This window comes from Carlito syrichta, unplaced genomic scaffold (genome assembly GCF_000164805.1).
Source record: "Carlito syrichta isolate Samal-C Ts95f unplaced genomic scaffold, Tarsius_syrichta-2.0.1 Scaffold309283, whole genome shotgun sequence".
In the NCBI taxonomy this organism is placed as follows: domain Eukaryota; kingdom Metazoa; phylum Chordata; class Mammalia; order Primates; family Tarsiidae; genus Carlito; species Carlito syrichta.
The window spans coordinates 1,161,905-1,179,847 of NW_007253379.1; the positions used below are offsets into that span (position 1 = coordinate 1,161,905).

The following is a 17,943-nucleotide window of genomic DNA, read 5'->3' on the forward strand; positions in this document are numbered from 1 at the left end:
TTCGAGTTGGAGTCTCACTCTGTCACTCAGACTGGAGTGCAGTGGCTACTCCCGGCCACTGCAGCCTCGACCTGCCGGGCTCCAGCGATCCTTCCACCTCAGCCTTCCAAGTAGCTGGAACTACAGGTGCGCACTACCACGCCCGGCTGATTTTTTGATTTATTGTAGTGATGAGGTCTCGCTGCCCAGGCGGGTCTCGAACCCGCGGGTTCAGGCAATCCACTCACCTCAGCCTCCCAAAGGTGCGGGATTACAGGCTGAGCCATGGAGCCCGGCTAATATTCTTTTCTTGAGGATTACATGAACCAGTCTATCCTGGGTCTTTTAGCATCTCCCTTCTCTTCCTTTCTTTGCACGAATGTTGCCAGAGTAACAGCACCCATATTATCAATGATGATAAAAATCTTCTACAATCTCTGCTGTCAAATACAGTAGCCACTAGCATACAGAGTCACTAAGCAAGTGAATTGTGGCTAATGCCACTGAGAAATTGAACTTCTAATTTACTTAATCTAAATTGTTTTTAAATTTAAATTCACATGTAACTAGTGGTGACTGTGCTTGACAGTGTATTTCCAGACCCTATTTCTTTCTGAGCACCAATCTCATATATCAAATAGCCTCTTTGATGTTATCTAACTTGATGCCTTACAGCACTCCAAAATTCCACAAGTTCCATATCATGCTCATTATCACTTTCTCCAAACCAGTCCTAATTTAGTTAATAATTATTCAATGATATCAACTTTGCCTAGGATAGAATCATTGAAATTATCCTTGACTCACCACTCTACTTCACAACCACATCATCTAACCTGTCATTCGATTTTAAAACTCTCTCTCGAAACTGTCTTCTGTTCTCTAAAATATATGTCATTATTTTTCACACACTTTCACCAATAACCTGATCTTTAAAGCACTGTCAAAAGAAACTTATTGACATTAAGACAAAGCTGAAATTCCACAAATGTCACCTCTCTGGTGAATTCTTCTTCAAATCTTCAAATCAGAGGCAAAAGCTCTATCTCTTTCTGTCCCATACTTTGGCCACATTACTATTATCTCTTTCAATATACTTTATTTAAACGATTACTTGCCTTATTTATTCCCTTGACTCTCTCCTGCATATTGTTTTTGTATTTCAAGTGTTTTGTTGCATGTTTGACTTATAGTAGACTACTAGAATACATAGATAACTAATCACAATTTATGAGCTAACTGTTAAAGATTTAGAAACATAACTAGAACACTCCTAAGTGTAAAAGGAGAACTAAACCTATTTCAGAACATGAATACATGGTGATTTGTATTCATTTATTAAAGGATTACACAGCTAGGATTTATACTGGCAATTAACTCATGTTTAGTCTTTGAAGGAATTAGTTTGGTTTCTATGATTTTTTAAAATGCTATTTTAAGGTAATTATAGAGGATAAGAAAAACATCTTCAACATTGATGCAGCATGTGTCACTCTCTGGTAATGATGCACTGTACCACCTGAGTGTCATTGAAGCCATGACAGATTACATCTTTTAGCATCAATATTGGGCCTCATTCATTACTTTCTTAGCTTCTATGCTTTATATCAAAAAGACAAATGCCAAGACAAATTTAAACTTTCTTAAAAAAAAAAAAAAGGAACTGTAAGACAACATTAGAAAACTACTTTCAAGGACTCACAGCTCACATCTCATCTATGACCATGATTCATTTATTTTAAAATATTGTCTAATGCACATTAGTTGGGAGATAGATACCCTGAATGTCCTGAATTCTGTACTATACAATCTATGCATGTAAGCGAACTGCACTTGTACATCATAAATTTATACAAATAAAAATGAAACAAAATATTTTTTAAATTTAGCAGAGACTCAATGATGTTATTAACCTCCTAATACATAGCAACTGTAATTTAATTTGACATAAAATCATGCTTGTAATCCATAGAAAAGATCTAGAATGAAAAATTTACTCATTTGGAAAAGATAATAGGTTGTATCATATGTGTATGTTCATATTAGATACATATTTAGTATATTTATTTCATTAAGTAATATAAAATATGTGATTATATTGTGGTGTTATATCAAAAACAAACCTTTATTGGAAGAAATAAGAAGCTGTATGTTCAATATGTCAATTACTTTTAGTTTCCTCAAAATGCTTTCCTTTTCTTTTTCGTTTTTGAAACAGAGTCTTGATTCATCACCCAGACTGGAGTGCAGTGGTCGTAATCATAGCTCATGCAGCCTTGAACTGGATTCAAGTAATCCTCCAGCCTCAGCCTCCTGAGGAGCAGAGACTACAGCACCACCATGCTCTTTTAATTTTTTAAATTTTTTGTGGAGAAAGAGTCTTTCTATGTTGCCCAGGTTGAAAAATGCTTTCATATTGGTATAATATTACTAATAATAAGGCTTGATAAATTTACCAAATGCTTCTCATATTTTATTTATTTTGTCATAATTTATAATTAATAATTTATACATAGCTGGGATTTTAAAATTCAAAGTCCAGTGTTATTTACATAATGTCACACAATCATGCAGAATAAAAGTATACTCAACATATGATATGTTGTGATAATACCACCATTATCCTTAATAAAACAAAGTATTCTAAAAACTTCAACTCTTCACAAATGAAATTTTATACTTCATTTGTATACACTTGGTGTATTCTCAGCTTTTGATAAGTTTAGTTATATGTTTTTATATCTGTTATATATATAACAGATATATGTGTGTGTGTGTGTGTGTGTGTGTGTGTATCCTTACAGTAAACACAAAATTCAGAAAATGCAAGTAAAGACCTACTTTAAAGATTTTAGCACTAGTATTTTTTATGTGTTAATAATAATAATTAAATACATACTATGCTTCCAGAGAAAATATATTCAGCTCTTTCAATCTCACAGAATCCTAGTGAGGATGAGCATTATAAGTATATACTCCTTTTTGATGTAGAAAATAAAATAGTTCTGCTAAGTAATATAACAATTTGTCAGTAAAGAGACAACTAAAATTTATATTTCATATTTACTAGTCATGTACTCTATTCAACCCCTCCATATGTAACAGGTGTTCTCATTTTGCTCTCGATTAAAAAATTAACATTAAAATGAAGTATTTATTAAACATTTCTTTCTATGGCTCCCCTGTGCTGCTGTTGGTGAAATAAGTCTGAATTCTTGATTCACAATTTCTTCCCTTGGCCCATGTCTGCAATACGAGTGTAGGTAGACATGATGATTGGGAAAACAGAATTGACATTGGTTAAGTATATGTGACCATCAAACGTCTTACAGAATTCTTGCTGTTGCACTTAAACAAGTTTTATTTTTTACAGACATAGACTTTCCAACATCCATTTAATGGTTAACTAAATATCTGTCTACACATTGAATATATTTGAAAACACATGTAAAATATATACCAATATCGGTGAACAAATTGATCTTCTCTCCAATGGTCTCTTATTTTCTATTTCACACTAATTTAAAACAATGGAGTATGTTCAGGCTATGTTCTGTGCTTCCTTATTCCCTTCCAGATCCATCCCTACTTCACAACATGTTCTTAGAAGTGTGGCCAAGACCTCAGGCATCGAAAATCAGTGTGTGTTTTTTCCTCTGAAATAAAAAACCTAACATTTCCTCTGGCTGGGGAGTTCACACCCTAGACACTGTCATCTCGTTGTATGTCTGATGTCAACATGGACTCAAACTATCCCTTCCACAAAAATCCTTGATTTCCTGATTCACGCGAGAGCAAAAAAATAAATGGAGATATTATTATTATTCCATTGCCTTAAAATTCTCTTTTAAGCTTTGCTTAAAAATGGTAAATAAATGCAAACTCTAAGTATCTAGAATATTTGAATGAATACGTGTATTCATTATATATCTATCTACACATTTAAGTATATATTCATCATATATATGTATTACTTCATAAATATTTATATATACATATTTTATATATATAATCTCCAAGTATTAACAATACAGCTAAGATTTTGAATAGTAAGGAAGTATTTGGGGGCCACTTCTATCTCACTATATCCGATAATCTGACATCCAATAATAATAAATAATGAAGGTATTAAAAACTAAGTCAAGGTACTGGGATAGGCATTGTCTTATAAAAATTTGCTAAACATAATAAATGGATAGTTTAGATTCAGATATTCTGAGCTTAGAAGAATTTTAAGGAAAAGGTAATTCAAACTTCTATTATTTCAATGGTTCAGAAAAAATAAATTCACACTGCTCTTAAGTGTTAGAGATCATCCTAGGCCTTAGTCTTTGTGATCTGAGCTCATCTATCACAACTCATTGAGCTCAGTTCACTATACCATATTTTGTCTTTTTAAAAGAGAAAAATAGCCTTATAAAATTTCACTAAGATGTAAGGACGATTTAATCATTCAAGTAAGCATATATAAACATAAATTATTTTAATAGTACAAAAATGCCACTATTTTCTATGAATTATATCCTCAAAAGGCAGATCATGATAGGTTAAATGAGAAAAGGCATATGATGTTATGCAATGTCAAGAACATTACATTTATTTGCTCCATACTGCAAAACTTGTCTTCACATAATAAACTTACAGCTACATACAGATGCGCCTCAATTTACAGAGCAGTTACATCCTAATAAACCCACTGTCAGTTAAAAACATCGTAAGTCAGGAATGCATCAGATACACCCAATTTACCAAACACCATAACCTACCTTCAATGTGCTCAGACACTGATATAAGCCTACGGTTGGGCAAAATCATCTAACATAAAGCTTATTTTATAATACAGTGTTGAATATCTCATGTAATTTGTTAACTACTACATTAAAAGTAAAAACATCTTCAAAATAAAAAAAAAAGAGAGAGTGAAAACAACTTAGTTGGATGGGTACTCCAAGTAAGATTTTTACTGAATGCATATCACTTCTGCACCATTAAAAAGTCAAAAAATCGTAAGTTGAACCATTGAAAGCGTACAGTAAAAACATTTCTCATTATAAGTGGTCTTTTTAAAAGGAGGTCTTTTCTTTAATTGCAACTAAAATGCACCACAAACAAACAAGTATTTTAAATAGTTAAACAAGCCTTTGAGTACAGAGAAATCTAAAGACCAATTTTGTATTGCTCTTCACATAAAGTGCAGAGGTATATCTGATATAATACATATCTCTTTTCATATTAAGAATTAAAATCTAGTTTTATTAAAGATTTATTTTAATACAAATCTTCAGTTTGGGTTTGTATGATCTTGAATATTTTTTTTTTGAATCATTACTCTTTAGTAAAATGATACGATGTACTAAAATCCTTTCCAGTACCTTCTGCAAATAAAATTATATAGATTTAATTCATTGGCTATGCTTCTTTTCTCCATCTATCAACAACAAGAACAAAACTTTCCTAAAGTGTTTATCAATGCATTCCTCTCTTACCTTTGTAATGGTTTCATGAAGTTTGAAGAAAGGATCCTTCTCTTCAATTTGTGTTGCATGTGTAGGAAAAAGGGCCTCAGAGAGAAAACCTGGATCCTGTGGCAAATCAAAAGGAAAGACTTAAAACTCCTCATTGATTTTCTTTTCAAAGTGCTTATTGGATTTTTTTAAGGTTCAAAAGAACTCTAAATTGCTTTAAGGTTTCTGTTGATTGTTGAATTTCATTACCCCCATCTAGTTATCCATAACAGAATATTTATAAAGTAAAATGAATTGCATAACTCTCTACATGGTATGTATTTAGAAAAGTGTTTTCTTACCAAAAGAGACAATTCTTGACATTTTTCCCATTTTTTTCCTCAAATGTAGACACCCTGACTATAAAACCCATATTTGAAACCCCTTCTCTATTGTATATATTATATGTCTGATGGATAGTACAAAGGAATTTTGATAAACATGATTACCTAGAAATGCTTAGGCAAAGAATTTATTACATTTTAAATACTGCCAAACTAACTTTGGCAGTGTTTGTGGTAGAAGTGCCATATGGCTTTGTATATTGCCAATAAACTGGTAACACATTATATCAGAACTATAGTGTTTAGATGGTTGAAATGAATCAAACATACTCTCATTCAGTTTGTACTTGCAAGTGTAGCCAAGTTTAGGATGTAAGAAGAAATAAGATGTTAAAAATGTTACTATCTAAAACAATGCTTGGAGGTATCAACATCATTGGCATCATATAAAATGTTTTACTGTTTATGATATAAAGATAGATGTTATTTGAAAACTTGAAGAAACTAGTTATTTGTATAGAAAACAAAAGACTTGGGAAAGGATATATGTGTGTGAATAGATAAATAGATACACAGATTGACTTGCAGACAGAGAGTCTCCATCAAAAATGAGTTAGGTTATTGCTGCACATAGGTATTCTTTATTTGGAAATATGTCATTGCAGATGTAACACCTTAAGATACAAGGAGGTCATACCGAAGGAGCATGGGTCCCTAATCTAATCTGACTAGTATCCACATAAAAAGGGGAGATAGACATGGATATATACAGGGAGAACACCATGTGAACATGAAGTCAGAGATTGGGATCTTGTGTGTACAAGCCAAGAGACACCAAAAATCATAAGAAAATTAGCAGAATCTAGGCAAGACCCCTGGAACAAATCCTTTGTTAAAGACCTTAAAAGGAATCAACCCTGACAATGCATGGAATGGTGAGACAACTAATTTTTGTTAAATTTGTAGTGTTTTGTTTCAATAACTCTAGCAAACTAATGCACTCTATCAAGGTGGTATTATCCCTTACTGCACTAGGCCTAACAAACTTGATTTTGCTTATCAACAGATATTTTTTGGAGGTATTTTGGGCAGCAACATAGACACAGGTTAAAATTTTGGTTTTGCTGCTAAATAATCTGAAGTATCTCATTCTCCAAAGCACCAGTTATTTATCTAAGAATCTTGACTAATAATATATTCTTCACAAAGATGTGATCTGTTCAATGTCTGGCACATAGGAAATGCTATACTAATGACATTGCTGCTATTTATATATATTATATATATATTTATATATATAATATATATATATATATATATATGGCATGATATGACAATAGTAATGATGGTGATGTATGCAATACTGGCTTGTCAGAGGTATTATACAGAAGATTTCTGATGATTATCGGGTGCTGACCCAGAAGAAGTATGACCCCATGAGAAAACTTAGGAAGTTTGCATTTAGATACGTTTATTTTTCCAAATAGAGATAACTTTGAATCTACTTTAGTGAAAGTATAACATGCATAATTTGTTGCATTCATTTTAATTTAATGATTAGTCTTTGATGTTCCTAGAATTTTGCCTAGCAAGTAGTTTTAAATAGAGTTCTGGAAGTGGTTGTATCTTATTAGTTCCCTTAGGAAAACAAAGCACCATAAATAGAGCAGAGGTAAAGTATGAGCAAATCTCAAACTGAATGATCCCATAAGAATGTAAGTGGAAAGTTGTAATTAACAAGAGAGTTATTGAACTTTCAATTACTCAGGGGCAGAACATATTAATTTAAATTATAAATTTGCTCCTTAAGTAATCCTTTCTCTTGCTCCTTCACCTATCTCTTGACATATCATTCTTTGTTTCTAGAGCCTCATTTATTTGATCATTAAACAAACACACTCACTTAACATATACTATGTGCCAGGTGCTGCACTAAATGCAGGACATGGCCTTAATTTCATGGAGTTTAATCTAATGAAATGTGGACACATAAAGATCAAACATCACTTTCGTTCAAAATATTGAGACAAAACATCACCCTTTTTCAAGTACATGTGACTATAACAATCATGTTTAAGAACAGGTATTCATACAGCCTAACATAAAAATAATGAAAAGGTCAGATAGAACGGTATATGCTTTATGAAAGTCTTCTACTGCTATTATATTGACTAAAAATGATGGCTGCTTAATAATGTCTTACATTTGTAGATGAAGAAAGGGAAATGAAGCAATACTAACCATTTCAAAGGTGCTTTTGTTTAGAAAAATTCATTGATAGACAAAAATGAAGCAATTCTTGAATGAGTCAAGATATGGAAAACTTAATATTGAGCATCTATCACTTGGAGATCATAAGAATATTATAGAAGAAGGGATATTGATAATAAAAGTTGATCCAGGATCTAGTGTAAAACACAATTTGTCTCCCACGTTTCCTAACTTACTTGTTTGTATAACACTTAACAGTATTTGCCACAGCTTTCTTCTCTCAACTTTCTTGCCTAAACTCCATGATTCGACTATCCTGGTTCTTTATTTGCATATGGTTCTCTTCTTGTAATGGGATTTTTTTTTCTTTTTTGAACTTTATGTTGCTTCTAAGTGAACTATTCTCAATCTTCTCATTTTCATAGACTCCCAAGTGGTTTGGGCTGCTTCAGCTATCTAATTCAGATTAATAGTTCCCAAACCATTATCTCTAGCTCAGATCCTTGTCTTCAGTTCATCATTTTTGTTTGTCTACAAGACATCAACTTCTCATGTTCAAAACCATGATCGTATGTTCCCTCACTGTTGCCTTCATTTCTTCTCCTGAATGATAGTATATCTACATTGTTTTCAAATGTGAAATTTTTGTCATTCTTAATTCCAATTTATTTTACTCTCTATACCCAAGAACTGCACAAGCCAATTTCCTTATATCAAGATGCTTAGACAATTCTCTATAAATTCTTATCTGTGATTATAGTCTAGTTGCTTATTACTTTCACCCAAACTATGGTCTCCATTGTCAAGAGGCCAAGGTCCAAAACCATTAGTATCCATTTTACAACTAAATCTCAACTTATCTTTCTTCCTTCGTCTTCAGACAATTCTCTCTTTCCCATAAACTAATTTGCACCACTTCCCTATAATCTCTGTTTATGCCATGCCAGGGTATCCACCAGATTGTAACACCATCCTAATTTCTAAAACCTCAATATTTTATTTTATACTATTTCTTCTTCTGCTTTAAATGTTCTATCCCCATCCGTTTACCAGGATTTTTAACATAAAAGTTTTCCTTGATTATCATCAGAGTAACTGCTCTCTTGTCAGTGTTTCCTTATCACTTTATATTTACTTTTACTCATTACTTAGTACATTATGTTTTTGTTATATTTATGTTTTTCTCACTATATTGTGAACCTTTTAAGAATCTAGAATAATTTTCTTATTAAACTTGTCAGACAATCTTGAGTAAGTCATTTGATCTTTCACTCTTAGTAACATCATCTATAAAGTTGCAATGCAAATATCCTGTCCTTCTCACAACAGAGAGTTCATGTCAGGAACAAGCAAACAAACAAAAAAATACTAAAGTGTTCTGTAAGCAGGAAAGGGCTACTCTATTAATAAATGGTTAGACTTTCATCACACTTGTCAGAAATTAATCTATATGTAACCAAAAAATTACAATTATGAAATTTAAATTACTGAAAATATGACTTTGTATTTTGAACTCTATGTAAAATTTCACTTTTAGAATGTATGAATATTAAAACAAAGTTTGAGAACCATTAATATAGGTTGCAGAAATTTTTTGGAGGGTTTTGAGTGAAGTAAGTGATATTTCAGGTGTGCATTGAGGTTAACACCTACTGACACATATGTGGAAGATGACTGTAAGAGATACAACAGGAAATAGAAGTGTAGACAGAAGGATATTGCAGCAATACAGTGAGAAAGAACAAGAGGCTAAAGCAGAGCAGTGGTATTAGAAACAGAGAGAAAGAGACAAATTTGATAAACCTGTAAGAGATAAATTTAGTAGTACTCAGTAATTAATAGGAGGTAAAATCTTAAAAAAGGAGTCAAGATTGCAAGTATTTCTCGATTTTTATAGAATTAATACATTACAATGTCACTAGGTTAGAAATTATAGAAACACATGAGAGTTTAGAGTAGAAAAACTTAAATATTTGAGGGGCTTTTTTTTTGTGAAACAATTAAGTCATCTAAAAGGTGACTACATTGGTCTGAAGTTCAAGACTACACACATTCTGGACTGAAGAGATAGCAATAACTTGGAAAATGTATACATGGCAGTTAAAATGTAATGTAGACCATATGTAGACTTAGCAGTATATTGAATGTAGGATAGATCTCAGTATATTGAATGTAGGATAGATATACAGAGATCTATATGACAAGATCCCTGAAAGGCACTGATACTTAAAAGGTGGGAAGGTAAAAACAAAACTCATGAGTATATCATAAATTAAATCATAAGAGAAGTGTATACAGAATCATGTAGGTGTGGCTTTAAAGGAGCCAAAAAAAACAGAGACTCTCTAGGACTGAATAATTAAAACAGCAAAGGAAGAGAAGAAATAAAATAATATGAAGATGAAAATTATCCATTGGAGGTAGCATTTCAGAAGTCCCTGGTGTCTTTTGTCAGAAAGGTTTCTGTGGAGCTGTGAGAGGAAACAACGCAATCAGTTAAAGGGTAAACGTGAAGAGAAGTGAGACATGAACCAGAACTACATTGCTTTTCCTAAAAATTAAAATGAAATTGAGAAGTTAGAAATATAGATTTGATAAAGAGAGTTAAAGAAGAAAAATATTCATCGTGATTAAGATAGGAAATGACACGGATATATATTTAAGAGAAAGTACCCAGAGGAGAAGAAAGCTTTTTTAAAATACAGAATGCTTGGGGGGAAATTAATGTGTTATAGTCATTATAAAAAGGAATTCAAAGTTAAATAAAGTTACCCATAAAGCCAGAATTATAAGTAGATGAGCAAATGGAGACAAAGATGTTGAAATGAGGGAGGGATGCAAATATGGTGGAAGACAGAGTTAGTACATACACAGAGATAAAGAAAAGATTCAAAGATCATGTTGAATTAAGTTCTAGACTAAACTGAGTTGAGTAAACTTCAACTCATCACCATGCCAAAATATACCCTTTTGCATGTTTTTTAGAAATGATCATTTGAAATATTTTATCCATGAAGGCTTAGTGCAAATTAAGACAGACGAAAACATTCTGAGCAAACCTTCTCCTTAGCTGGCACTTAATGAGGATGGCCTGGAACGAACAGACTTATAGTGTTTTTCATATATCGGCACTAGACTAAGAATTCTACATGCACTACCTAATGTAATCAACAGACATATCTATGAGGTAGAAACTTTTATTACTCTCTCTCTAGAAATTAATCCCAGGCACTAGCTCAAGATAAATTGTAGCGCCAAAATTCAAATCCAGGTTTATCTAGCTCACAGCCCTCTCTAATATTCCAGTACCATGCAACCTCCTCACTGCCAAAGTTATTTATAGGCCAAGATACTGGATGTTTAAGTTAACAAAGATAATTTCTTCCAAGCCTAATCTATTTTTTATATGCAGCAAAAACACTATGCACAGATTAAATGATATAATCAGATTCCCTGCTTAGATTAAATAAAATTGAATCTAAAAAGTCCCACGTGCACTACCCTCACTGCAATATGCTCTTTTCCGCAATCAGAAAATGTACACATCAAGATTTACATTTGATATATAAAATTAAAACACTTGCAAGCTTTGAATGACACTGACATTTATAATATCTGAGGTGATTACAGCCATAATTTTTGAAACATAACATTCTCATCACCATTCAAAGTAAAAAGGGCCTGAGATAATGTGGAATTTAAATAGAAGTGTGACTATCCAAGGGTCAACTGTGGAACAATATTAGCACACTATTTTCTGAATAGACTCATTTTGTATATTACAATTATTTTTTCAGGTTCTAGGAAAGCTTATTGAAAATACTCAAAGCGAAGCATAGTCCTATTTCTATTGGTTTAGTATTCTACTTTTAAACATGGAAAAAACATTAGAAGTCTTAATTCAACCCAAACATGCAAATGGAACATGAAAAATCCAGTGATTAAATGATTCTACAAAGTCACAAAAGAGTTATTAGAAGCTCAGTCCTAGAAACCAGCCCTGTATGCTTGTGTGTGCGCACATGTGTGTGCTTCTTAAACATTTTTGCTATTTCTTATAAGCTACTTTTGAGATGGGGTTATCACTGTAATGCAAATCTTAAACATGTGAATGATTTCAATTAATATAGATATATTTTCAGTCTTAAAGTTCTTATATGCTAAGACTATATTTCCGTAGGATCCAGTATTCACATTTTAGACTTTCTTCAAGAGAATCCTCCCTATATATTTTGTCTTAATCATTGAATGTGTGCTTATCTTACCCACTACACTCATCATGTATCATTAAATAGTCTATGTTTATGTCATTTTTTTTAGACACTGTCTAGACAGATCAGGAGGCTGGGAAGCTAAGAGACAACTTAATAAAAACAATAAAAGATGCTCTCAGCAGAGTATTTCACAAACTGGGACATTTTATAATAAATGTCTAGTTAATATTTTGATGGCAAATAATTAAGATTAAGTGAATAGATGTAAACTATTACACTTTCTTAATAAACATTAATTACTCCTTGTGGTAAAACGAGTGACTAGTGTTTGTTAATGTTTCTGTACTGCCATTTACAAAAATAGAAGAATACATTTGGCAATGCCTGGCAGATGAAGAGGAACTCTGGATAGGTTGGTTGTATTAATAAGGTGACTTAAGAAAATGACTAAGGTCATGTTCAAAGTCCTATTTATCAGTCTCACAACTTCTAAGATCTCATTCCATTAACTCTGAGTTATTATGAACTCTACAAATGAGTTATAGAGAGATAAAAGTCTCTTTTTACATCCTCTCCCTTAAACTTTCTTGAGCACATTTTTTGTTTTTTGTTTGTTTCCAACAAAAGAAGAGGGAGAGGCAAAAACTGGTTAGCACCCAACACTGTGCAAGTGACCAATGCAGTGTGGTTTCACATTAGGAATAAAAGAAAAATATTCATATTCATTTTTTTTCTATTTACTTCAGAAGAGAATTCCCTGAAGCTGTGACATCCTTTAGTGTAAGCCTCCAAAAATAAGATAAAATAATATAAGATCACATCAGCTTATAAAACAGAAATATGTCTGAGAAATCAGCGCCTATTTCTGAAACCAGCCATCGACTGCCTGCACGAGCTCTTCTGTCCATATTTATGAAGGGGGACCCCAAAAGTAGAATTATTGTTTGGAAAATGAATTCCTTATAGTACAGACTTCCTCTGCTATGTAAACATTCTAGGAACCCATCAGTTTCAGTGTATTAAAGAGTATTGTTGTGACAGGTTGCACTTAGCTTCAGTGAATTTTTTTTTTTTTTTTTTTTTTGAGACTCTTTCGTATTTGCCCATTGCATGATGGGTGATTTACAGGGCACCTGTTCACACTGCACTGTTTAGCAGTTTTTTTGTTTTTTTTTTTAATCAAAAGGAGGCATGACCCCCATGTCCCACCCTGCCTATTCACCTGATCTCTCTTCAAGTCATTTTTGTTTGTTTCCCACATGAAAAAAGTCCTCAAAGGGAAATGTTTTGTCAATGTGGAAGAGGTGAAACAAAAATAACAGAAGCACTAAAAGGTATCAAAATTGACACATTCAAAAACTGCTTTGAGCAGGGGAAAAAGCCTCTCATAGGTGAATTGTATCAAACAGAGAGTACTTTGAAGGTGACTGAAGTTTAAACATTTAACAATAAATACACAATTTTAATAAATAAATTTTGTTTCTGAAGGGTCTTCCCCTTGTATAACACAAATACCTTGAATTCCTCTATTCATTCCCAAGGCTTTAGGGGAGACGTTTTCCTTTATTCTTTTTGATTCTGGAGGCTTAAGTGACAAATGACAGAATCTGGACTAGAATTCAGATCTTCATCATCAATTTACTGCAATTTATTCTCCATAGTCTTATATCTCAAATGCTCAGACAAAGCCAGATTGACAGTCAGTCCCAGGTAATACAGAGAACACCTTAAAAATTGCAAGACAAAAATAAGAAGTGTCTGTGAAACTAAACTGGATACGACAGAGTTTAAGATTTAAAAATCCATGATAAAGTTGTATGCATAAAGCACTAAGTGACTGTTAAGTTGTTTTATAGCACTTGTTGAATGAACAGGGCCACAGACAAGTTCTTTGACTTCTCTGCTTGGTTTTTCTCTACTTTCTAAAGCTATCTGAATGAAAATCATATATAAACAGTTTTCATTCATGAAATCAATGAAGTTTTCTTGGGAAAGACTCACAGGGAGTTGAAGAATATGTGTAGTTCATTACTCAGCTCATGGGACATCGCTGAATTTCTACCCTATCTATCTGCTCATCCTTAAGAAGCAGAGAGGCCTGCAGACAAAAGTTCCCCTTTTGACCACATCAGCCAAAACTGATAGGATTCAAGATGGCAGCTCACTTGACCTGGGAAGAACCTCTGACCTCATTATAATATTCTTTTCATATTGTAATATTCTTTTCATTGTTGTATCATTTGGACGGTTACTAGTACTAGGTAGCAGGAGGAGCTAGTATTACCATGAAAGTAATTTTCTGTCAAGTCAAGTCATGCCAAAAATACAGAACCAAAAATGAGGTATAATCCAAATTCCCAGAATCTCCACTCATTCCCAGAAAAGACATGAATATTCCTCCCCTCCACTTTGAATATTCAATCCCTTTATTAAAGAAATCCTATATTTTAACCTCTTCACCTGCTACGTGGTGAGAAGTTGATTTGAGAATCAAGTTCTCCTTCTCCATTGCAGAGCCATAGAATTAAAACCTGCAATGCCTGACCCCTCACTTCTGGTTTTGTATATTGGCTTCAGGACACCGAACAGAAAATTACCCCATTTAAGGGGCAAAGTAGACTTTGTTGGTACAAATTATTACATTGTATTAATTCATCAAATAATTGATACATGTCAGAAAATTTCAAAGATTTATAAAATGAATATATTTATGCATAATATTCTTGTCCTCTAATTCTCCTGAAACTTCAAATGAAAAGTAATCCTTAAAGCTTTGGTATGCTGGAGCAGCACCAGGAGACTAAGACAAAGAAGCTGCTATCTAGAGAAGTATAGGTTCTATCAGAGTGATTTTTTTTTTGTAGCTATTATTTACACAGTGCCTGTGTACTGTACCATTGGGCAGTGAATGCTCAGGTATAGTCTTTCCTTGGTATTGTTGGGGAATTTGTTCCTCTATGATGCCAAAATCAACAGATGTTCAAGTCTTTTATATAAAATAATGCAAAATTTGCATATAAAATATGCACATTCTCTTGTTTGCTTTAAATCATCTCCTGATTAGTTATGATACTTAATGTAATATAAATGCTATATAAGTAGTTAATACACTGTGTTTTTAAAATTTATAGCATTCTACACTCCAGAAGGGGAAAAGAATGGGATGTAGGGAACCAATATGGTTACTACTGTAAGTAATAATGTGCTTCTGATCTCTGCTCCAGAAACCTCATGTTTATATTCAAGATGATTTTTAAAACATATTAGTACTAAGTGCTTTAAAAACAGTAGCAATAGTAGTAATGCCCTTGTTATTTAACATAAGTAAATATATTAGATGCATAAGTACTAAATAAATTGAATAAATAACTCTAAAATATAAATACTATATAAAATATTGTATATCATATATACTATAAAATATATATTAAATGTTTATATAATTTGAATATGTTGAATATGTAATATCTGGTTGCAATAAAATACAGACATATTTATAATATATAAATGTTATTTATGTAATTATATATCACACTTATCTATAATAAATAACCCTTCTATTAAAATGAGTATAAATAACAAATGCATATTAAGATATATTATTGAATATTTAGCAATATTTATTGAATACTTAGTATATGGGAAATTGCTTAAAGTTTCTGTGTCTCAGTTTTCTCATCTATAAAATGAGTATAATATTTTTCTCCTTATAAAATCATCACATGTACTTAAGGAGCTAGTATATGTAAAATTCTTAAATAATGCCTAGAACAACCCACTTATATAATAATTTTATCAGAAGTTATTATTTTTCTCAATTTGTACATGAAGAAAACAATCTTAGAAGGGTGAAAAAAATTGCCTAAAGAAATAGATTTATTCATTTGTAGGATTTTATTCCAAGCATAGGACTCACTCACTCATTTAATCTAGTGGCCATTAAATACCAGCTCATAGAGTGATGCTATACAGTATACAACAAAATGAAAAAAATAGTAATAATGAAGAAACTTTTTTTTTATAAAACAGTATCTTCAAAGAGTTGTATTTTCTCCTGAGGTTGCATTTTCAACTATCTTTTGATACTAAAATATTTTTTCTCTTATGAAAAAAGTTGAAAACAGATTGCAGTTTTTTATTTGTTTTGTCCTAATGTCCTTACTGGGTGAATTTAAAGTTGGCATACTAGTCAGCCTCAGCATTTTTATCTTATAATTCATTTCATTTGTCCTAGAAAAAATATTAAAATATGAGAAGTACTTACTAAATCCTTTTGGCCTTTTCATCGTGCCAGTTTTAGAGATAAAAAAATTGATTTTCAGTAAACTTATCCCATTTTTCCATGGTTGTGTATCTTGTGTCAGAACTGAAATTTCAACCTTGGTCAGTTGAGTCTTATATATGCACTCACACTTACAACATTGTATCCAACCATGCAATTGTACATTGATAATATATAGCCTTAGATGGTTACTAGGCAGTTTCATGACTTCAAAACAATAAAAATAAACAAAACACTTACCCGAAACACTTTTCTTCAGAAGTAATAGCTACAACAGCAAAATGTCAAGATCATACAGATTTTCTGATTGGCAGGAAGCTTAACAGAATTTTCAATATATATGCTAAATACTACTTAGCAGAAGGCCGTAGCTTCCCAACATTTAAATATAATCTGATCGTGAAAGATATAATTTAAGCCAGAGTTTCTATGCATTTTTAAGCCAGGTATCATTTAAAAATACATATTAAACAGCTTTAATGTTTGAGATTCAGGTACGCCTATAGATAGAGTACTAGAAGGAATGTGGAGGTATTGTATACCCCTTGAGAATCACTGACATGCAAAAGGCATATATTTATATACAGATATCCCTCAAACTAAAGACAATGTCTATAGATAGATGTATCCCAATGTTCAGGAGATTATGTCAACTCTTGTGTTTTGTAATACGCATTGAAAAAATATTTTATATACTATGAATCACATTCAATGCTAATAAAAACACATTGTAAGTATTAGTTCAATGAATTCTCATAAAATTTCTATGAAGTAAATATTATTATCTCCATTTTACAGATGAAGAAACTGAGGCACAATGAGCTTAAATATTTTGCCCAAACAGTAAATCTGGGAAATGAACTGAAGCAGTATCTGTGCTCTTAAACATTACAAAATACATTGCTACAATATTCAACATATAAATTACAGTACAGTACTTATTTATACATTTTTGATGATCATTGCAGTTGAGAAAAAATAAAATCCATGTTTCCCTCACAAGAATTTCATATAATAAAAAATATACAACTTGATTTGCTCATTTTTAAATCTGTACACTATTTTATCATATTTCAATTTTTAATACAGAATATATGAAATTAGAACTCCCTCAAACAATCTGAATCCTTACACTGGCTACCGAGTTAGGCCATAGAGATGGTTCTCTATTTTCACATGAAGTTTAAATGATTGTTAAGTAAAGGAGCTAGTACCACACCTCAAGTCATTGAATGGTTAGCTGAGAGCTCTTTTTGCTTTAACTTGCCTCCTTTCTTTTGGGAGATAGATATTCTTCTGCATATCAGCCATACCACTAGATGGTTTTAAAATTATTTAGCAACCAACCAGCCAATGTCCTGAAGGAGGGCCCAAAGGATCCACTATGAATGAGGGAAGGACATGCAGAAGGCTCAGAGCTACAGCTATTCACCAACTCTAACATATTTCATTATAACTGATTCAGTTCT

At 32.2% G+C, this 17,943-nt stretch overlaps 1 protein-coding gene across 1 annotated transcript in view; it reads right to left on the reverse strand.

Moving 5' to 3' along the window:
• NAALADL2 (N-acetylated alpha-linked acidic dipeptidase like 2) overlaps positions 1–17,943 on the reverse strand; it is a 592,600-nt gene that overhangs the window by 172,073 nt on the left and 402,584 nt on the right. Inside the window, exon 8 of the mRNA XM_021717095.1 lies at positions 5,466–5,561. Within this exon, the coding sequence (XP_021572770.1) occupies positions 5,466–5,561 (96 nt within the window). The remainder of the gene's footprint in view (positions 1–5,465; positions 5,562–17,943) is intronic.